This window comes from Maylandia zebra, linkage group LG19 (genome assembly GCF_041146795.1).
Source record: "Maylandia zebra isolate NMK-2024a linkage group LG19, Mzebra_GT3a, whole genome shotgun sequence".
Classification (NCBI taxonomy): Eukaryota; Metazoa; Chordata; class Actinopteri; order Cichliformes; family Cichlidae; genus Maylandia; species Maylandia zebra.
The window spans coordinates 20,755,859-20,779,531 of NC_135185.1; the positions used below are offsets into that span (position 1 = coordinate 20,755,859).

The 23,673-nt window shown below is 41.6% G+C and overlaps 1 protein-coding gene across 1 annotated transcript; it reads right to left on the minus strand.

Annotated features, from left to right (window-relative positions):
* Positions 1-1,062: 1,062 nt before the first annotated feature.
* Positions 1,063-4,155, minus strand: cldn11a (claudin 11a). The gene is made up of 3 exons (XM_004540183.6): positions 3,729-4,155; positions 3,304-3,468; positions 1,063-2,457 (listed from the first exon to the last, which is right to left on the minus strand). Exons 1-3 carry the CDS (start codon positions 3,952-3,954, stop codon positions 2,195-2,197), a joined length of 654 nt encoding a protein of 217 aa, XP_004540240.1. The 5' UTR covers positions 3,955-4,155; the 3' UTR covers positions 1,063-2,194.
* Between the last annotated feature and the right edge of the window lie 19,518 nt (positions 4,156-23,673).

Genomic DNA, 23,673 nt, shown 5'->3' on the forward strand with positions numbered 1-23,673 from the left:
TATAAACTGCCAACTGTGACTCCCATGATGTACCTACGTTGTAAGCATCATTAGGAACTGGTAAGTACTTTTAGCTACTGAAAATGATACAATGATACGGGTCAGAGGGCCCGGTGGCGCCAGTGTTCGGCAGCCTCGCCTCTGTCAGTGCGCCCCAGGGTGGCTGTGGCTACATTGTAGCTTGCCATCACCAGTGTGTGAATGTGTGTGTGAATGGGTGGATGACAGGTTGTGTAAAGCGCTTTGGGGTCCTTAGGGACTAGAAAAGCGCTATACAAATACAGGCCATTTACAACATGGTAAATGGGAGCCATATTACCTTCAAACTTCTTAGTCAGTTCTGTCCCTGATGGACAGCAGCAATATTTATGTATAGGATATCATAACACTACAAGTCTTTTTCAGCAATACAGGACAGCTTGTATGCTTGCTATCCTCCCACTGGCCTCCTGTTGACTGGATGGCTTTATGCCTAGAACAGCATCACATTTCAGGGAATACACACACCGACATGATCACACACCTGCACTCACAGGCGTGCCAGGAAATTCACATGCAAAGCGACAATGATATGCAGAAATACAGTAACACAGTGGAAATCTGTACGCACACTATAGATGGTTGCGTGTGTGGTAGGAGAAAAGCTCAGGACAAAGAGATAGCACATTTTGTTTTCAAAGTGTCATGTCATATCTGTGGTATGACTAAGTGACCTCGATATGGGCACAGAAGTGCACACGAAGGAAACAATTATCTTTCTTAGTTGCATATTATTTGTGTGGTTGAAACAGGCTTTCATTTACTGATTTAACTCAAGGTCACTGAGTCACATTTTATCACAGCGCGTAATGTTTTCTCATTGTCTTCAGTTCAGATTTGTAAAAAATACAGACTCATGCACAAACACGCCAATTATAGTTTGTCTTTGTAACTAATGTGCAACAAAAATCAACACAGCATGTTACATTGCAGTATATCTCACACATCCACACCACATGCTTTCTCCAGTTTCTTTCCACCCATAAATAGAAAAAAAAGAAGATAAAAAATACCCTTCCAGCATTATTCATTTCACTACTTTGCCTTTATTGCTGAAAATAAAACAACACATAAGTAAAAACAATAAATAGTCATTGCCGACACTGCTTATGTACAGAGTTGCTTGAAAGTATCAGGCTCCATCTGTGTTATATTCTTTCACGAGAAATTAATCGACACAATGCTGCTTTTTTGCACACACAAGTTAAACATACTTTTAGCTGTAGACATTTTTCAAGAGCTAATATATGAGAAAATTTAACTGATATTTTGTGGGAAAATTTACAACACCTGAAGTTACATTTTGCCAGAAAGTCATTATTCAAACATTAAACTGTAGCAAAAGAAGGGACTAAGAAATACTGCTATCAGATGACATAGTTCAAAGTTGTATTCTACAGTAAGGTTTTTCAGTGCAAAAAGTGAGACTTTAATGAAGCCTGTAACACTGGTAAAGCTCTCCTGTAAAATTTATGACCTCATAGTTCTACCATCATTCAGTGGGGACTAGAACAGAAAGCAGTGGTACATCATTTTAATCAAGTCTATCACTCAAGAGGCTAGAGAGTTGTATAACACTGTCAAAGAAAATCAATGTGCATAAACATTGAACATGCTTTTAATTCCAAGAACAATACTGTCATACCCTGCAAAAATCAAAGCAATAGGTCATGATATTATTCAGTTTAAAAAACACATTCATTAACAAAGGCACTCAAAGGATTTCATCTTTAGGTACACAATAGAGAAAAAATAGAATACAGAATAGAATACAATGTCTGAGTGACACAAGGCCTCATCTGACTATGACCTCAGGTGACTGAGCATCCGTTGCTCAGAGATTCTACAATTATGCAACATTTGGGAATGTTTGCACCGCACCCAAGATGAGGAGGCTGGAAGACACAAAAACAGTCCACTGGTGGGAAAACGACTCCACCAAAACAGTCTTTTATGTTTGGATTTTTGTGTATGCATATGCGCGCATTCAAAAATGTGAAATTTCCATTTCATGAATGGGTGTGAGAATGGGTTGCCTTCTCTTCTGGGACATGTAAAGATTACTGCAATAAACGGGGATATATTAACACTCGTGGATAGGTCTCTATGTACAAACCACTGCTATCAACAATCCACATGGGCTTAATCTCCAATCTTAGACGTGGGCGCTTTTGGCATGATTGGTGGAGGGCGCAGCTGGTGGGTTGCTGCCTCCCTGTTTGGAGTAATAAAAATGGTTGTTCTCCTGGTAGGAGCGAGACGAGGAGGAATCGGATGAGCAGGTGACGATGGATCCACCGAGCAGGCTGAAAATAGTGCCCACCCACCCAGAATAGAGGGAGAAGCCAAATGACATGAGGCCATACTCACGATGGGCCCCAATGGGAAACCAAATAGTGGACACCAAACCGCAGATTGCTGAGGAGAAAGAGACAGACAAAATGTTCAGTTAGAAACAGGAAATTAATGTAAAAAAACATATGATTCGATTTTATGAGAACCGAATCTTGAATTTAAACTCATCCCAAAAAGCCTGTGTAAAACAAACAATGTCTAAATGTAAAAAATTACATTTAAATAGTGCACTTAAATCCATCCTATATCCAGTATCATTACATACAAGAACAAATTCTAAGTGAACACGATCAAAGATATATAAATGATACGGCTACTTATGTAAAGAAGTAAGCACAGATATAAAGATAAAATGTGGATTATAGTTTTACAGACAACAGAGTACATATAGTAACATATAGTTACAATAAGGCAACATGCCCACTGAATTTTAATTATGCTATCCAATAAGTATTTAAAAACATGCATACCCATATATGTTCCTGATAGCTAAAGAAAACTTTTTACTAGCTTCATTAAATCTGAGCTTCATGGTGAAAGAAAATCTGTCATGAGAAAAATGGGCAGTATGAAATGATTTGGTCACTAGGGTTGAAATTTCATTTCAGGGACACAGGCGCTGGAAATGCTAAAGCACCAGTGAAATATTTATAAGCGCAGAGTTCATGTTGTTCAGGACAAAGACAGGGTGTGGACGAGTAGGTGGAGGAGAGGAATGTGATGGAACCTTGGGGGTGGGTTCAATGGAACAGGAACATATAGGAGTGCATGTGTACCCCAGGGAGGAAAACAGTCAAATTCAACATCCTGTGCTCGCCACAGCTTGTAAGCATCTGGTGCACGTATAAAAGTGGTCAGAATCAGGAAGGTTCAAAGAGATGTTGACGTGTATATTAACTAATCTCTTACCAACTATGAGTATAAGCACTCCTCCCAGGATGGCACGCTTGTTCTTGGAGCTCTGGGGTTCACTCCCAAGGTTGATGCAGGGCATGGACATGAGGAGCATAACCACTGCTGGGAAACCGAGGATTGAACCTGTGATCATCAGGGCACGAGTAGTCTGGATGTAGGCTATAGACGCAGAAAAGGAAAGTTATGCGAGGAATGTACACGGCATAAAAAACAATGCAGTTTTTTTGACAATCAACTCATGAATCAATAGATGAAAAAGAATGAAATTATAAAGAACTTGTAGTTAGATAACGGGAAATAAAATAATTAGTGTCAAAAATATGGTGTAACAAACCGCATGAGCTCAAGTGAAGAGAATAACTCAGCGTGTATAAACAAACACTGTGCTGTTCAGACAACGTAGACGGAGCAGTGTCTACCTGGCAGATCCAGGATCTGTGTAAGGGATACGCAGTGGTAGAGCCCTGTAGAGATGACACAATGCGCCCATGGTCCCCTGGCCTCCAGCTCATCCATCTTCTTACAGGTGTTTAAACCGTATTTACAAATATTCACCCAGTCAGTGGTGGATGTGGCGATCACTATACCTAGCCACCCGAGGAAGCTGAGGAGAAACCCGCCCAGTTGGAGACAAGAGTTTGCCATGATGAAAACTGCGAGTAAAGACCACTTGTCCCGAGTTCAGAAACCGTAAGAATCCCTAAAACTAAAGCTGAGTAAAATGACAAAACAGAAATGTAAGTGATAAAGCGTTAAATCAGTTCCACCACACAAGATAATCCGGTCCACGTCCAATTGAATAATTCCATCAAATGAGATCTGTTGCGTACTTCAAAAGAAAGGTTTAATATGACGATACCTTTTATAAGGGGAAGTTCAGTAAAGAAAAAAAACTAGCCTAAAACTTTCAGCCAATCAGAAAATCACGTTTGCTATTTCCAAAAAACAAAATGTGCACTCCCCTTTACCGGATCAAGTGATGCAGACTGTGTAGGTGGCTGAGATTGAAGCACAGAATGTTTAACAAGAGGCCTGCTGCCATCTACTGGTCATTCTGCATTCTCTTCAAACGGACTGGCAGAAAGGTGCATCGTCTCCAACGAAACAATCCCTCAATAAAAAGTTGGAGAAGAATAAAAGAAGACCCGAGTTAAGGTACACATTCCTCACTATATCGCTACGTTTATTTTCCGCACTTCTATTATTGTGTGATACGTTGCGGGATAATAAAGTTATTTGAAATCCACAATTTTTATGTACTTTTATATTTTTACTGTATATAATTTTCTGTCTGTGACCGCCTGTTATTTCCCTTAAAATAACAAAAGTAGATCGGTTAATTTACTATATATTACATGTTAATTTATTTATTTATTTATTTATTTATTTTTTGGGGAGGGGGGGGGGGGGGGGGGGGTTGTTGTGGGGGTTTTTTTGGTTAAAAAAAAAGACTCTTCCTGGCGTAAATTTTACCATTTTTGATAAATCTTCTTCTATCGTTGCTGGAACTAAGCCCTACATGACAAGTAATCTTCTTTATATAGATGCTAATTAAGGAAAGAGGACAAGCTCAGCATCTTAATTTATTGGGCAAACAGACACAAGGCATGATCAAGACCGCTAGCACAATCAACACTGTGAAATAACCTTGAATGTCTATCTGTGACAGCAGTCCAATTTATCAGCACTACATGTTCAGCATCACCCAAGAACAGTCAGTAATAATTTTATATGTTGTGCAGTGGTTCACACATTCACCTAACAAGCAAAGGATCGATTCTAGAAGTAGACACAAATCCATCGGGGGCTGTGTCAGTTAGGAAATCCACCTTAAAAATATGTCAAATCAAATATGTGGAGCTACCTTCTGTGCAACTCGTCTCCTTCTTCCTTTTTTTGACATATACAGGCTGTGGCTGACAATGAGCATTTTATGTTTGCTGGTCTTGTTTACCACCTAAACGCCAGCTTCCTCTGCCTGTAAAGTGACTTAGTTGTCTTGGGGTGTAAGGTAAACTGATTAATTTTGTCATGTGACGACGCAGGGTGGGAGATCAGAACCACATACTCAGTGTTCAGCTGAAGGAGCCTATCTATGTATCAACATACAACATGATAGCCCACAGGAATTGGGGGCTCTACCTAACAAATGATGATGATCTCAGTAGATTAAAATTGTTCAGTCATCGCAGATTAAATATCATAGCTGTTTATTTTTCTCCTGGATTTTCTGCTCTAATTTATTGTCCACATGTATATACAGTGCCTTTTCCTTAAAGCAAATTGGAGTAGATTTGTTTATTTGGCTGCTGTACCAGGGTGTGTTAGGAAGTATTTCCAGTCACTTTACTCTGTTCTTTTGTTTCCTTTGTTTCTGTGCCGGCATCTTTTCTCTTTTTTTGCCTGGCTTTTAACTCTCTGTCACCTCTCCCATATAGTGTACTACAAGCCTGGGAGAAATTTACTGTGTCCTCCTGTAGTTCACAAACAGGTGAAATTAGCTTCATTTTTTCATACCTATGAGTCTTAGATGCATGCCCACTTTTGATCTACACCCACATTCAGTATGATTTCTGCTGGTTACTCTGTGCTGTTACATGTAGACACAGTTTGGGACTTCTAACATCATGGTAAAGATCCCTCAATCTTGGAGCCACTAGTTAATGATCCAAATCATCAACAGGGGGCGATAAAGCACAGCATTGGTCCACTGTTTACATTCAGGTGTTGTATGACAAGGTGTTTCCTTCCACCCGTCCTTGCTGGATGGAGTTAAGTAAGTCCTCCATCACTCACATCACTCAGTGACGTGGCAGCAGCATAGCAATCATTCTGAGAGGAAGACTGAAACTGACTGAGACTTTTCAGATACCCCAAGGTCACTGACTGTAATGGCATCTTTGGGCTACATCCTTATTGCGTGTTTTGCCCATTGCTCTTTGCCACAGATGCACAAATCTCAGATTTTATTTATTTCAGCACATCTCATCAGATCAGGTATGATCAGAATATCTAAACAGAAATGGCCTCTCATCAGGTAGGCCTATGCTATTTTCAGCCTGAAAGAAAACGTTTCTCGACAAGTATCCTGAAAGCAGTGTTACTTTCAATGTATCTGTCATAGCTTCCAGGTCAATGGATTTTACTTTGAGAAAATTTTGACATCAGAGATGTGGGCTCGATAGTATTACCTCACCCTGCATATCAAAATTTAACACAGACTGCATACTTCTTTAAAAAAAAACTCCACCAGGTACTGTGGGGAAAAAAACAGTAAGGAAAGACTAAGACTTAAATGTATCAGCAGGACAAAAAGCTGCTGAAAAGCCAAAGTTGTTGGTATCAGATTATTCTTTTTTTGGGTAATAGCAATGTATCTTGTTAATGCAGTTTCAATATTTCTTTCAGCTGCTTCAAAGAGAAAACCTTCCACTGAAGATAATCATTTATGACTTTCACTTGGGTCCAACAGAGCTATTGAGTTATAGTCATTCAGTGTAGCTTTGTTATATTTTAAAAGAGACTACTTTGTTTCAGATCAATATTTATACTTTGTTCCATTCAAGACAGCAAAGGGGTTTGCTGCATGCACTTGGTGGTGTTAGACTATTAAAAATGTCTTTACCATTACTCCATCTGCAGCTGACACCACTGACTTTTTGTAGGCTTTTGTTTTATTGTAGATTACCTTGCTTTTACTGGGTTAATCTTATATCCAAAATGTATTAATGGATGCACAGGCAGTGTGTTTAGTGGTGAGTAAATGAAAGGAATGAAAGAAAAGAAGGAAAAACACAAACGTATATCTTCAGATAGTATCTCCAACCTTATGAGACACAGTCTGTGTGCATCACATTAGTGTAAAAGTGGTGGGATAAAAACACATTAGATAAACACATAGATCATTGGGGTAAGTGGTTTAAGCCAGTCAGCCATATAAGAAGTGTTACACTTCATCTCTCCCACCATTTAACTACTCTGTGTCATTCATATCGCTCTCTGTCTCTCCCCTCAACTCTCCAGCTCAACTGCCTAATAGAAATGGATGAATGCATAGATCGAAAGATGGATGGATATAGATAGATTGCTCTTAGTAACTAAATCAAAGATGGAAAAAAGTGAGGGAGTATCCATGCATGAACGGGGGAAACCACATGGAAAAAAAGAGTCAAAAAATAAGAAATGTCCTGAACATGGGAAGAGAAAATCCCACTATGATTCCCTGAGCAGTTCGTAAGATACTGGTTGAGTCAGGCGGCAAGGGGATGGGAATATTATGCTAATGGATTAAGGACTGCAACAGTGACACTGACACAGAGGGATGATGGGATTCTATCCCTCCTAGGGAGAGAAAGAGGGGAGGGGGCAGTGCATGCAGCATGTTTGTGTGTGTGCCTGTGGACAGGGCATCTGAACACAGAAGACAGGAAGCACAAGAGAGTAACTCCTCTCTAACCCCTCATGCTGTCAGAGCTGTCAGTCAGTCAGCTGGAAGAGATGAAGACCAATGACATGCTCTTTGTCTCTGAAAACCCGGACTAGTCGTCCAGTTCAGAGGTGGAGTTGCATTGGAAGAGAATGAGTTATGAGTGGGGAGGTGAAGAGAAGCAATGATAAAGTGATTGGAAGAAGAAGGTTACCGTTTTAGGCCAGCCCACTGTGATGGAGTGGCAGCCATATTGGATGAGTCATCCCCAGCCTAAGGGAATGATGGGTACTTTTTCAAATAGATGTCAAGTCACATTCTGTGATTAACAGGAGCCAGAAGCGGAGGAGAAGACGATCATTCCAACAGTGACGTGACTTGCACTGATGAGATTTCAATCAAAGTGCTTCACAGTTGATGTGTTGAGGAAAAAACGAGTATGCATCATTTAAATGTTAAACACAAAGCATCTGCTCGTCAAAAGCGTTATCAAGAACATAAAGTATCAACTTGACTTTTTATGATGTTGGGTCATTTATTAACTATATTTTAATTACTGCAGTTATGTTTTTCTGCATAGTGACAGTCTCTGTTGTTCCATTATGCATCTCTTGGTCATTTGACAGAACTATGCAAAGACGTTTATATTTTGATATTAAGTTGAGAAACAAGGGCAGCAATTTATTTACACATTTGCAAAGATACATAAAAAATAAACCATATAAGTCTTAAAAAAGGGGTTTTATACAATTCCAGTGAACTTGAAAGTCAATATTGTTACGGATACCTTTGTTCTTCAACACCTCCTGAACTCTCTTTGGCAAGCCTTCTTTGAATATACATAAGCAGTCTTTAAAAAGGCTTTTTGGGAGGACATTTCAAAGCTTTTTTTAAATTGTCTTTTATGTGTAAACACAACACCCCTTGAGTTATGTGTTTTTTATGCTTGAATAAGTCAAAGGTCATTGTTAAATGGCTTAAAAAACAAAATCCCAGCCCAGACCTCCTTCTCCCCAACCATCTCCTCCAGCCTTTCTGGGGGAACATCGACAAGGCGTTCCCAGGCCAGCTGAGCTATATAATCTCTCCTGCGTGAATCCAAAATATATATTATATATAAATATATGTATGTAGTGGACTGAAAGTTACTGAAAAAGTAGCCAATAACCAAAGAAAATCTTCGCTCAACACCACTTAAAAATTAAAAATGATCCCTGGATTTATGCCTGGCGTGAACATGCATCTCTTGTTGGGATATTGCACAGACACGATTAAGATGGATTACACTTACATTTTCTATTCTCCTCCACTGTGTACATCCATCATTCACATCACTTCCTGTAATAATGTTGCTGAGTTATTAGATCATTTGATTGACATATTTCCATTTTGTTTTTTTGATTTTTTTTATATGAACGTTTGCACAACACCTTCACTTCTTTGGTATTGTGCTTTTTTAAATGTCTTTTTTGTGAAATTGCTTTGGTGGCTCATAATTTTTCTCATTAAAATGGGTTTCCACTAATTAACTTTATTTGAACACCAGTTAATGTTAGCCTTTGGCTGTCAGGAAGTGGATCTCACTGTGACAAAAGTCTTCAGTAAAACCACTAGTGAAGTAAGTGGCTGAGTGCTACTTTATGGTCTCACACACATATCTCTTTGATTTGACTGCACTGTAGATGGCAGAGCAGTTGGAGCATGTTGCTGCAGTTGGAGCAGAGTTGGCCATGTGTTTGCAGTGTAGCAGCCATCACTCACCACTAACTGTGTTAGCCATTAGTATCAATTAATCTCAGCAAATGCTGTTGGCCATTACACTCAATACATCACCACTGGCTCTGCTAACTACATACCACACAGAACATAACAGAGTGGTAGAACCCCGTCGCTCTCTGGGAGAAGATGAGAGATACATGTGTCGTTCCCCATATGGCTGAAGAGAGGGAAGAAAGTTACAGCTAGAGAACAAGCAAGGATAAAGAGGGAGGGAGAGACAAATGGAAACAAAGGTGATATATAATTCATCCTGACCCTCTGGGACCGAGGAGCGCAGATTCTGTCAACACAGTAAATGCACTCACAGGATTTGTCATAATATTTCATTAATGCTGGGAAGAGATTTACGTAGCTACCAGGGGTTAGGAGGGTGGATTAAGAAAGGGGTGTTTTCCAAAATACATGTTCTGAAACTCTTGTATACAAACATATTTTGAAGCTACCTGTCAGCTGGCACATGAACTTGTTTCTAAACCTGAGCTCCGTCTTTCCCATCTCGTCCTATTCCTTTCATACAGCTCCTCTCTCCGGCATTTTCAAACTGCTTAAATTAGCCTCCTCATCATTCTGCTCTTTATAATCCTCCTCTTCCCCTCCCCTCTCCCCTGTTGTCACCAGGAATAGAATAATCTATTGCTCTTTACACGGTGGGCTGTGCATTATCTAATATAGGAGATGGGAATGTGTTGGGCAGTGAGACAGAAAGAGAGAGAGATGGAGAGATATAGGGAGAAGGAGCCATGTTGTGACTCGTAAATCATTTTGATGAGAGGCTCTGCAGTAGTGGACTGAGTTGAAGTTGGGCCATATGTGAACCACAGGATTACGTTAGACCAGTTAAAGGGATAGTTCGACTCTGTGTGTTAAATGAGGTCCAGAAGTCAGGACATGTCTGACTTAGTCCGAGCAACAATTTGTGACTGCAGGCAGGTTTTAACCCTCCTGCCATCCTTTAAAAAACTCACACCCATCACCCTAGGGACCATTCTCAGCCACGCCATAAAAAGACCATATATCCATATTTTATTCCACTTTAAATTAGCCAACCTTGTAAAACTACTTCTCCCTGAAATATTCATGTAAAGTTTTAATTATATTTTCGTTGTTTTAACCCTTCAAATCCCAGTGTTATTACATGAGCGCCCTGTGTTATAAGCCCCAAAAACCAAAAAACGAAACTAAATATTTCCACAAAAAACCAGTTGAAGTAATATGTGATTGTCATTATAAGTAGGCCTTTAGATGGACCAAAGATTGGCACCAACATACATTTTGACCTGCCATTATTTTTTTTGCATTTTTTTTGCAATTTAAAAATTAAAACTTCAAGGCCCTGAGTCTTCATTGACATCCAAGAAAAGAAGAAAAAATAAAATCATATGATGATAATTTGGGGTTGAAAAAATAGCATTTATAATGGAAGTCAATGGGCAGAAAATGGTCCCCAGGGTGATGGGTGTGGGGATTTCTGCTGCTCAGCCATTTTAGGCTGATTTAAGGAATTCACACTGGAATATTAACATTGACAGGTAAAAACTATCCTGTGGCAAGTTTGGTTATATTCCACTGAACACAGTGGAAATGGCAGCCATTTAACACATAGCAGTGGCACAAAAAGGTCCCAAGAAGGCAGGAAGGTTAAGCATGGCATATATATCTGTACTGTGTGCAGATAAACAGAAGCATGATGGTAACACTCCTGGCAAAATTATTGTGATGACAGACTGTTGGAATAGTGCCATAAAAAGTCCTATCTGTCACTGGTTAAGAAATTGTTCCAGCATATACAGTAAGTTTCCCCAGAACCTTAAATCATCTAAATGAGCTAAAGCACTTACATTTTCCTACTTTAAAGGAAGCTGCAGGCAGAGCCATGCTAGCTAGCTGCTTTCATTCTTTAAGTTGAGCTAGCTTACGCACCAGCTCAGTGAATGTATGGGTGACTGAATTCACAAATCAAGTAAGCCCAGATTTATATCTTCTAAAATGGAAAATTTTAACACATTAATCAAAAATAATCGTACAGTGAATTCCGGCTATCATTTGCGTGTCATTAACTCATTTCTTTGGTGTTATATCCCTAAACATTACTTTTCTCACTGCTCTCATAACCCTTTTCCCAGAACAGCAGTTGGCTGTTTTCCACCATATACTACATGCCCTGCACCAAATGACAGTTAGCACACTGACCATTTAACTTTATGGACCATTTAGTAGCTAAAGATTTTTTCCTGTGCTTTGAGGCACCAAAACTAATCTAAAAGGAGAGCTTCATTCGATCGGTTTAAACACAAAACTCCAAACGCCTGCTAATGTCACATTTTCCATTTTAGAAGTATAGCAATATGATTATTAAAAAACAAAATTGGAAGAAAAAATAGTGTAAAAAATCTAGATTGAGGTTTGGATAAGTAATTAAAGTTCTTTGTTTTCATGAGGAGACCTCTACACCTTAACACCTCTACCTTTATTTTAAATATCACAGCGACAGAAAGGTATACCGGAAAAGATCATTGGAGTAGTTAAGAAATTGTGCAATCATAAGCAGTTTGTCCATTATAGTAAGATAACCAGATGCTGACAGTGAGACAAGCAATGTGTTCATGGGAAATCTGCATCAACAACGGTGGAATATTATATTGGTATATATTTCTAGGAGTTTCTGAATGTTTCAATCCTGAAAAAAAAATGGTATTGACATTGCCCATAAAATTCAGTATCAGACAGACTTTATATAAAGCAGCTGTGTCCTTCACACAGCTGCTTTATATTTTTGGTATCCTTCAAACAGGCAGGAATTGACACTTTTTAGTATGAGTGCTGACGCATTGTCAAGAGTACTGATCCACTTCAGTGTGGCCTCATAGGTGAATTTCATTATTTATTTTTCAGATAAGATTAACTATAATGGACGGAGGTCAATGACCCAAGAAGATCATTACTTATCCACTGACTCAGGCACCGGCCTATACTTTGCTATTCCTCAATTACCAGCTGACAGACAGGAGTGTGGAAAAGGGGTCATGCTAAAGCCCAAGCACCCTCACCCTCTACCCCCCATGTAAAGTCGGCTAAATCTCCTTCCTTTCACCCCTCTACCCCTATCTGGGACTCTCTGGGGAACGTGGATAAGATTGAGTGCTCCATTGTTTCAGCTAATGCGGTTTAGCTGCCTGTCAAAGAGGCAGTTGGGATCTGCTCCAGCCTTAACCACCAGCTTGTCTCCAACAATTTCCCTATATGTCTGTGTGCACATGTGTACATGTAGCGCTTTAATTTGTAGCGTGCACAAACATAGGACATGAGTCCTATGCATATTGTATGTGCAGATTTTGCAAGTATTTATTTCATTAGTCACGTCTTATGTTCCTCTGCCTATTTTATCCTACCTCAATCCTTAAAAACTTGAATTTATTTGTCCCCCCCCCCCCCCCCCCCCCAGCCCCCCGTTCATAAAACCCTACAAATGCATTTAAATGTATTTACCCCCTATCTGCCTTTGCTCCCTGACTGCCAACCCTGCTTTCTCCCTCTTAAATAAACCAATTTAATCATGGAGGCTTCTTTGCCCTTATGCATTTCTGTGTGTGTATGTCTTTGCTTGTTTGTGTTTAGAAGTGACTGTGTGTGTGTGTGTGTGTGTGTGTGTGTGTGTGTGTGTGTGTGTGTGTGTGCGTGTGTGTGTGTGTGCGTGTGTGTGTGTGTCTGATAGAGAGCCGGAGAAATCCCCACAGGCTCGTGTGGGTGCTTGCGAGCATGCACGTGCAGCCTTCCCCCTGTCAGTGCTGGGTTCAGTGATGCCCAGCATACTCATCCCAAATCGGTGTGACCTTGCCAGTCAGCTAGTCAGTCAGCCATGGCAGGGCATCTAGTACACCTGCCCTCTTATGCTGTTGGGGTGTGTGTGTGCATAGAGTTTGTGCACGTGTAGCTCATTTCCTCTTCCTTCCTGTCTTATTTGTGTGGCTTCAACTGTAGCAGACAAACAAGGCCCCATTTTGTCCCCTAAGATCAGATGATTAGCATCTGATTGGGTCTTTTAATCCTAATGACTTTTTCCACCACACGCTTTAAGATCACACCAGCTTTGTCACCAAGTTCCAGCCAATAATAATCACTTCCTTTGGGCCTGTCCCGAAGTGACTGCAGTCATTGCATAATGTCAGATCTTGAATGTTTTTGAATTTGAAAAGTTGCCGCTTGAGATTGCAAGGCAAGCTAGGATACCCAGGCAGCGAAAAATAGAAAATAAACACTCTCCTTTTCCCTTAACAATTACTATCAAAATGTCCTGAAGCATATATCAGATGCATATTCCCTTTTTGCGTTATTTGAAACAGTTAAGCAGCTGACATGTTACAACTCTAAGTGTTCTTGAAACTGCCTAGATATGAATGTTTTTAACTGGCTAAATAAATGTGAAGCAGAGTGTTACTGCATAAAGAGCCTAAGTGCTGAGCAAACCCTCCTTGGATAAATACAGATTAGAAACACACATATATACAGAGTTGGCAGCCAGGTCCTATGTGAAATAGACTAGACTCAAGGCAAATACCACACAATACAGCGTGGAGCTCCGATAATATAATTTTAAAATGAGCCTGAGTAAACCTGCCAAAGGAAATTTTTATCTCACACCTCATCAATCAATTTTTGTGCAAAAAAACAACACCTGCAAGATTTTTTGCTTTGATTCTGTTCAGTTCCGTAAACCTCCCGTCTCCTGTGTATGGGGGATTGAGCTTAATTCATTTCTCAGAAGAAGAAATCTGGCTGTGGGCCCTCCGTGTGGAAAACCAGAGCAGTGTCTCCATCAACCTAATATCAAAATGGCCCGCATCCCTCCCTCTGCCCCTGATCTGTTCTAGCTGGCACGCCTCAGGGCCGTTTGTCACACAAACAGCATCTCATATGAGACTGAGGCTGACATTGGTCCACCAGGAAAGACGGATGACACATTTCGCTACACCTTTATACAATTGCAGAGGCTTGTCTGTCAAACTGCTGCAGAGAGGAGGAATGAGTGAAAACCCAGTGGTCAAGGCAGAATTTAAAATGAGCATCGGTTCTGATTCTTCACTGTCCTCTTTGCTCTGTTCTTTACGTTTTTCTCTCTTAAATGGACCGCCCATCACAAACACTCAGAAATCAAAAATCATTACATGTAGAAAGTGGATGTATTTTTAGATAAGCCATCAAAGTTTGTAACTAATAATTTTATTATCCTGGGTAAAGTACTCCTTAAATTGTATTTAACAAAATAGCACATTAATTAGCAGTTGTCAACAACAACAAACCACCTATTATCCGATAGAAAAGTTATCTGATGTTGAGATGATAATCCTCACTGAATTATAGCCTATAAACAGCCGTTTTTCTTTTAGGAACAGGTGAAGTCTAATCATGAAATGCTTGAAATCAACATTTCTCTCTCTTGTGTGCAGCTGACATAATAGTTTTTGTTTTTAGTTTAAATTAATTTTGCTCCTTTCTTCTCCTTGCCTCCTGCAGGCTGAGATAACTATTGGAAGTGATTTAGTATCAGAAGTGCTGGTGAGGAGGAGAGAAGGGAGCAGAGGTGGAGTTGTCTAAAGGGGAGTAATAGATGGACGGGCCAAGGATCACAATGGCACGCAGGAGGGCTGTGCAGCTGACACTGAATTCTCTGAATCAGGCTTTCTCAAGGACTTTAGTAATTCACAGTTTGAACTTGGCCTGGGGGATCATAAGGAGACAAACAGAGGAAAGGTAGACAGGAGTAACGGGCCTTCGCTCTTTGGGGCTTCACTCTGGCTGAATAAATTGAGAGAGCAATTATTTGAGAGATAGGAGATGGATTGGTCACTGATCCAGTGCAACTACAATGACCAATGTGTCTGTTTGTTTCTCAGAACAACAGAAAGCAGCTGGGGTGATCTGTTATAAAAGTGTGCAGAGAGGTGGCAAGTGCTGACAATTAATGAGACTTGGGAGACTGTCCAGCACCGGAGATTAATGCTGGATATTCAAGCTAGTAGGGGATAAATCAGGCCTCACGTTGCCAGTTTGAAGCTCATAAATTACTGAGTGGCAGAGGAATACACAATTTAGTTAAAAATCAGCTCAATTGTGGCTTGGCAGACCTGTTATAAAGGCATTTGTATAAGTGGCCACTGTGACAAAAGTGACCTATCATCTTGCTCATTCAATAGACTTCTCTGTTTTAACTGTGGTGCAGCAACTTTATTGATTGTAAAACAACAAAGCACTAATTGTCTCTTCAATTTGCAGTGCATTTAAGTCTCGAGAGGATCATGTCCTTATCAGCGCTGAGCAGGCACCAGGAAATGGTGCTGAAGTCTCACACAATAGCTCTTTCCATTGAATGTATAGACTCTTATGCATTTACACATGCAGACTTATGCATATGCATATGTTTGTGTAAGTAGTGTAAGTACATACAATGGGTACACTCTAGAACTAACACAAAAATACACCTAAAAATGCACACCCCTACCTGTCAGTGGACTACAACAGAGGCTGTTTCATGTTTCCAGTCATGTATGTGTGTGTTTGAATACCTCAAAGGCTTGTGCTGTTGCCCGCCACTCGGCTTGCTCTGCAGCCCTAAGCTGCAAGAAGCAGAAGAAAGGGGATTTGCAAGTTCACTAGTGGCTGCTGAAATGAGTGTGATGCTTTGGCGAGTTCTGCTCGTGTGGGATTTAAGTGGCTGAGAAATTCGAGGACAGTTTTTACTCCTCTGATTCAATCCACTGGCTGATCTGTCTTTGGCAAATTTAATACACAAACGAAAAATTTAAACCTCAAGGGCCAAAAAAGCTCTTGACTACTTCCTTTTCAGTATGTTGTAATAAAAAGTGTGATTGTGAGTAAAATACTCTCCAGAGCTTTATAGGTGTAATATATAACATGTCTATATATGCCACACCATGCACAGACAGCCAGTCCCCCGGATCAAGTCACAAATGTTTAACACCGGGTGTGTAGGAGGAAGCTCTACGGCACTATTGAAATAGCAAAGTTAATCACTTAGAGCCACAGATATTCTGCATTACAATATTTCTATATCTATCCAAAGTGTCCCTTCCAGTCGTTTCCTTTTGCTTATCCTTAAGCCAAGACCAGCTTAGACTGATAAGAAGAGCTAGCTGAGGGTCATCAACTGCTTATCCTCTGTTGGCCTGTGTGCATGTGTGTGTGTGCGCGCATGTACATATGTGTCCATCCATGGGCACGCCTATCCTTGCCTTTCTTTATGATACCAAGATGTGGATGTGTGGTAATGTGCATACACATGCATCAATATTCATTATGTGCCATCGCCATGTGTTTTGTCAGCAGTGCTGATAGGCTGAGGTATTCAGAAGGCTGGGGATCTGCTTTATCTTAGCTCTCTGTTGCTGTATCAGACTTTTCTGACCACATTCAGGGGCTCATCCTATACTGTCCCTGCACCTGCACTAAAATATGGCCTTAAAGGCAAAAAAATATGATGTTTTGTCAGTAAACTGAAAAAAACATGGTATCAAATATCAAATAATTGGTGTCAGTTTACAGATTTTACATTTTGTATTATAATCCTAGTTTATGCTGCGCTCCGTAACTGTTTTTACTTACTCAGTATATTATTATGTCATAATTTAAATTTATTCTATTATGTATATTGTATTGCCTGTTAGTTGTATTCTTTCTTCTCACTTTGCAGAAACATGCAGAGCATGAAGACACCAAATTACATTTTGTTTAGTCTGGAGAACTTGGGGAAAATGTTTAGCATAAAAGTTAGAAAAGGGCAGTTCCACCATTAGCTGTCTTGATTCCACAGCAGCAAAATTATGTGAAAAGACTCTTAACTGCACCAGCCATGCGGTTTAAAAGAAAAGGATGTTCAACCTTACTGTGCATCAAATGCCCCAGGGGGTCTACAGTCTCATTATCCTTTTTGTTTTGTCACCTAATGATTTAATCATTAAGAAGTAACATATATTTTCTGACTGAGTTGATACTTAAATATATTTTGTGCCTCTATTACAATAATTAGTGTAAAGAAACAACACCAACCTCGAAATGCGGCTTTAAGTAGTGTAAATGTTTCCTTAAAGAAGTGAAGACACAGAGCTGTACTCTACTCTGTCCTGCTTTATTGTAAGCTGCTAAAATGTGCTCCAATCTATTTTAACCTGATCTATGTCATAAAACTAACCCCTTAACATCATTTTGTATCACACTTTTCTTGGTTTAAGAATCAGAATACTCTAATAATCCCTAAGGAAATTTAGTATGTTTTACTGTATTATGTATGTATTAAGTATATTTTAAACAACAACATGGTTCAAAGGATATCCATAAAGCTAAATAACGCCTAAATGATATTTTTTTTAACACGTTTACTGACAGTAAATGATCTGTATCCCCTTTAGACTAGTTTACTCAAGGAGGTCAGTGGTGTGCTGTCACATAAAACCAAAAAAATAATTTTTATAGTTTGTTGTTTTATCAATCAAACAAATGAGATATAATTTGTTACTTAATGAGCTTTAATTGTTGCTGTTATTGGTAGGTGACTTTTACTCACTATGGCCAGCTAAGCTGTTTTGCTTTATCTTTATGCTAAGCTATAAACTAACTGGCTGGTCTTTCCGGAAATGTAAAGATCTTATCAAGAAAAGTCGAAGAGAGGAGAGGAGAGGAGAGGAGAGGAGAGGAGAGGAGAGAATCTTTCATAATCTAATGGGGAACAGGGACTGCAGAGAAATGAGGCAGCATTGGCTGTAAGCACATTATATGGCTTTTAGATGATTTTAGATGATGAGTTTGCTTTTATGGTATTTCAGGACAATCAGCTCCTGTATAAAAGTTATTTACTATGCCCTTGTAAATCGTGTTCCTTGTTCTTTTCAAATTATTTACTACACAGTTTCATCTAAGACCCAAGTGACATTATTCTCGGAGGATTAGGGGAACTGAACAAACTTACCTTCTTGGCTTAGCTAAGCTGTCACTGGTAAAACCGGACAAGTTGCATTAACAACGCAAGTGAATGCAGCAACAAGAATCATTGTCTGTAACACTGTAATTTTAGAAACACTTTCCGGTGGTAAATAAACTACGTCTAAAAGGGTCTGCAACAGTTTCTAAACAGCAGGAGGTAATTGCATCGCTTCATTGGTAAGTGAGAGACCGTCTACTTTATCTGCTTTACATTCTTACAGTTGGAGAAATTCCTTTGATGTCGAAATTTCCATCGCAGGATTATTGATTCTCTTTAAGTCAAGCTGTGAATTGGGTCCAACACAGAAGAAGACGCATGAATGAAATACAAAGCGTTTCTGAATTCATATAAATTCATACAACACAATCTCCTCTTCAGTAATATCATACACCCCGGCGCAATTATCTTAATGCTTTTCAATTCTGTTTAGATGACAAACAATTTTTTTCATTGTCAAGACGGATCCCCATATTCGATTTACCAGGATTGAATCACGTTTCTCATTAGTTGCTACTTTTGTATCTTTTTTCTTTTTTTTTGAGTGAGTGAGTTGACATGAGTGGATCAATAACCAGCTCTGTTTGCTATGTGATGCAAAAACACCCAGCAGGCCATCATTCTGTCTCTGTGTGATAGTAAAGATGCATTATAAACATATTCCAGCTGGCTTGATGCCTGGAAATTGATTATGATTTTATTGATAATCACTGTAGTATGTCATAGTGAGGATAGTGATATGAGGAATATTAGGCCACTGATAACACAATCTTCCTGCTCTTTTCAAAACGTTGACCTTGACTTATAAATAGGTGGTAGAACATATGATCGTTATTCAGTGCTTGTCATTTTAGCGCTTAATTATAAATGGTTAGAATTAATGCAACTCTTGTATGATGAATGCTTATCATTGTTCCGGGTGGCGCCATGTGCCGTCGGCGACAGCAGTTTACACTCTCATTTCTCCTCTCAGCCCTTGGTGAGTTCATACCCTGTGACCCTGTGTGCCCCAAACATTTTGTGCTTCTGTAGACTGACTGTTAATCGATGGGGTAAATTGTCTCATACATAAGAAATAATGCAGGAGTGCATGGAGGTGATGAATCGGTAATGTAGGCTTGTCCCTGGGTATCTTTTTTTTTTTTTAATCTTTTTTCCCCCTGGTTGTTCCAATTCATACATTCTGTATTCAGAGCACTTCAAAGGCTTCAGTGGGAGTGGGGGGAATTCTCAGTGGAAATATACTCACCGGCCACTTTGTTAGGTACACCTGTTCAAACAGACAGTAGAATGGGTGATTTAAGGGGTTTTGAACATGGTGTGGATGTTGGTGCCAGGTGGGCTGGTCTAAGTGTTTCAGAAACTCCTGATCTGCTGGGATTTTTCTGCACTGCCATCTTTGAGGTTTATAGTGAATAGTCGAAAAAAGGGAAAATATCCAGTGAACAGCAGCTCTCTGGGTAAAAAATGCCTTGTTAATGCCACTCCTGTGGGTGCCAATCCTGTCAACTAAGAATGAGAAACTGAGGGTACAGTTTTCACAGGCTAACCCAAAAATAGACAACAGAAAAATGTGAAAACATTGCCTGATCTGATGAGTCTCAATTTCTGCTGTGACATTTGGATAGGGTCAGAATTTGGTGTAAACAACAAGATGGATGCATCCTGCTTTATATCAGCAGTTCAGTATGATGGAGATGATAGTAGGTGGTAGTGTGGCCTCTTAGAACTAAAAGCACATAACCTACCTGAGCATTGCTTCTGACCAGGTGCACCCCCTTATGATTACATTGCACAAATCTTCTAAAGACAGCTGCCATCAGGATAGCACGTCATGTCACAGATCTCAAACCATATCAGACTGGTTTCTTGAGTAAACTGACTGTACTCAAATTATTTAGCCCCTCGACAAAAAGTGTCTAAAGGGAAAAGAAATGCATGCAAAAATCAAGACATATGGAGAAAAGAAAGAAATTACGAGTTTTTGAAAGAAACAGAATCAGCTTACTTAAAACTCTGAATCAGTAACAAATGAAATATAAGGAGGAGGATGGAGACTTGTAAGGTTGACGATACTATTTGTCCTGTTTGAGTTTCTTTTTCAAATAATCTGCTTTCAGATGTGCCTTTTGTTCCAAATGTTTGAAAGGCGAGCTGTAAATTTGAGATAAACAGTTTAATGGGGTGGCATGGGACTGGCATCTACGGGTGTTGGTGTGGTCCGGGTTTCTCGTTGCTTTAACATTTGATTGAAAACGTGTATTCTTCAGCTGTAGCAAAGAGATGGTGCTCTTTGTCTTCCTGCTAGGTGTATGGGTGTATGTCTGTGTTTTTTTTTTGTTTTGTTTTTTTTTTAATAAATAGGACAGGGGGAATGAATGAGAGAGAGAGGGGGAGAGAAAGAAAGAAAACCAAAGGGGAGAAGAGATGGTGAGAAGGGGGGGGAAGAGAGAGAAAAAAAAAAAAAAACTCCTGGGTCACCTGTATGGAGAAAAAAACAAACAAACAAACAAACAAAAACAAACAGAGGAGACAGCAAACAACAAAGAGCAACATAATAATAGAGAAAACAAAGCACCATCACAATAAACTAGCTAGTCATAGATATCAGTATTTACTAAGTAATAAACGATATTGTGCAGCACGCAAGATAGACAGCGCACAGTGTGCTTTGAGGCAGCAGCCAAGAAAGCTTTAGTCCGCGTCTGTGAATACCCATGTGTGCATACCTGTGTGGATCAGCATGCTTGCATTCCAAAGGTTTCTCCATGTAATGATCTGCTAGGGAGTGTGGGGGGGCCACAGCCCCGTCCTCCAGGGTGTGAAGCGGGTATGGAGGAGATCAAAACTCCAGACATCCAGAGGCCCCCAGAACACAAGAGACCATGGAAGACCAACAGAGGGGCAGCCGCGCCACTGTCCCAGTAAGAGCTGAGGAGAGTCCCAGATGAGGGCTCGCCCAGCAGCCGCGGAGCAGAAGTCAGGGGGAGTTGCAGTGACGCGCCCGTGAGCTCCGCCGGCCCCCAGCTGCGCCTGAGTGACCGAGCCCTAGGCCGAGAGGCCGGGGGCACCCCACCTCCAAAGGGGCCCGAGCGAGCCCCAGGCCCCAGGCCCCGACAAGCGGCCGCCAAGGAGTGAGCCGGTGTGTACCCGGACGCCCACCCCCAGACACAAAGAACCACCAACACACCGACACCTGAGGGAGTCCGCCACCGGCAGGGGAAGTGGTGGTGGGTGGAGATAGGCCTCCAAACCTTGGAGGGCCTGAGGTGTCCCCAGAGAGGTGGCGTCTGATACCCAACCTGACATATAGACACAGACATACAGGCACACACAGACACAAACATCCATTCCCACCCTCATGCTCTCATATGCACTCACTCCACACTCAACCAACGTGGAGACAGACATAAAGAGACGCTGTACACACAATCACACTCCCCAAGCGTACTCTACAAACCGGGTCTAGGTACCCTTGCCCCTGGAGGGGGGAATTGCACCCAGACCCAGGTGGTGTTACCCTTTTCCCTGCGGTGGGGAGAGGCAGACCACCCCGACTCCGCAGCAGCAGGGAGGCCCCACACCCCAGACCGCAGTCGGACGGCCAACCCCTCCTACTAGCCCTCCCGCTCCAGCAGGCCGCAGAGAATGGGGGTGGGAGAAGACTCCAAACCTCCCTCCACCCGCTCATTGTAGTGTTGATGCATATGTGTTCTAAGGTGCAATTAAAACCCAGGAGGGCATGGAGCTACCTGCCAAGGAGCAGCAGGTAAGCGCATAGTCCCTCCTGCTAACCCTCAATGACTAAGTGTATTTAAAATTGAGAGGTGGGCAACGACGTCAGGGGTGAGGTATACACCCTGATGGTGATTTGGACTCCGTGATTGTGCCCACCTCCAAGATCCTATATGTATGTGTAATGAGAGTGTGAATAATGTGAATGTCTAAGTTGTGGGATAAAATTGAGGCAGAGGCAGCCAGAAGGGGACAGGGGGGGGGGGTAGCCTCCTCTGCACCCTGGTGACATACCCCCACTCCAAGGCCCTGCATGTGTGGGTGGTTGTGGAGGAGCGGGAAGAGGGAGGCAGCTGGAGATGGGGAGGGAAGGAAGGGAGGGGCAGGTAACCCCTCCCTGGGGCCAGCTCCCCCGCTGACCCCAGTAGGCACTCCCACCCTCCGCGACCCGCCAGGGAAGGGGGGCCCAGGCCCATCAGACCGGGGCCCAGTGCAGTAGCGCCCCCCGGCTCCACAGAGCCCTGGACAGTCCACCCAACCCCACCACAGAGAAAACTGCACCCACCCCACCAACCACACATCTTCCAGACTACACAAGACGGTAAACGCCCAGGCTGAGATCTTCCTCCACCTCTCCTGTATCTCCCCCTCCTGCAGAGAGTTCCTGAGAGAAGAAAGCTCCTGCAAGATGTGACCATCCCCCCCACCAGTTGAAGAGCCCCCCAGGCGGCTCGATGCACCGGCGGCACCCTGCTCCAGGGCCGGGCCCCCATGCACCCACCCGCCCACAACCCCGGCAACACACCAACCAGGACCTGAGCCCCCGAGGCCCGGCCCGGGCCCCAGCCCAGAGACGGAGCGCCCCCAGAACCTCACGCCCATCCCGGACCCACCCAGGGGCAGCCAGGTTGCCAGGTCAGTAACCCACGTCCGTCAGCACAGACCCTCCCCTAGCCCCGCTGCATGCAGCCGCGAGGAAACAGTCACCTGAGAGCCAATGTATGTCTGTGTTTTTAAACGCGGGGCCTTATTTAGAATCGTCCCAGGTGATTTCCAAAGCACTTTGGGTTGAATAAAAGCACTGGTCTTTAAATGAACTCTGACAGTTTATACCCACACCTCAGTGAGTTATCAGTCACCATCAGCTGCCCCACTGCACTGGCGGGTGCAGAGGTCTTATTGGAACTGTGTCTGTGTGGTTATTGACATCAGCAGAAGGACAGAAACACCCCGAGGTTAACAGAGGATGTAGACCTTCTCTGACGTATTTTCATTTCAAACCATACCTCAAAGGAGTTACTTACAAACCCTCATACTCATTTACAAAGCCAGACATATACACATATGCACACATCCACTGTAAGCGCATATGCACAGCCTCACTGAAATCTGAGGATTAAAAGCTTCTGTTTGGTCACAAATTAAACATGTGTGC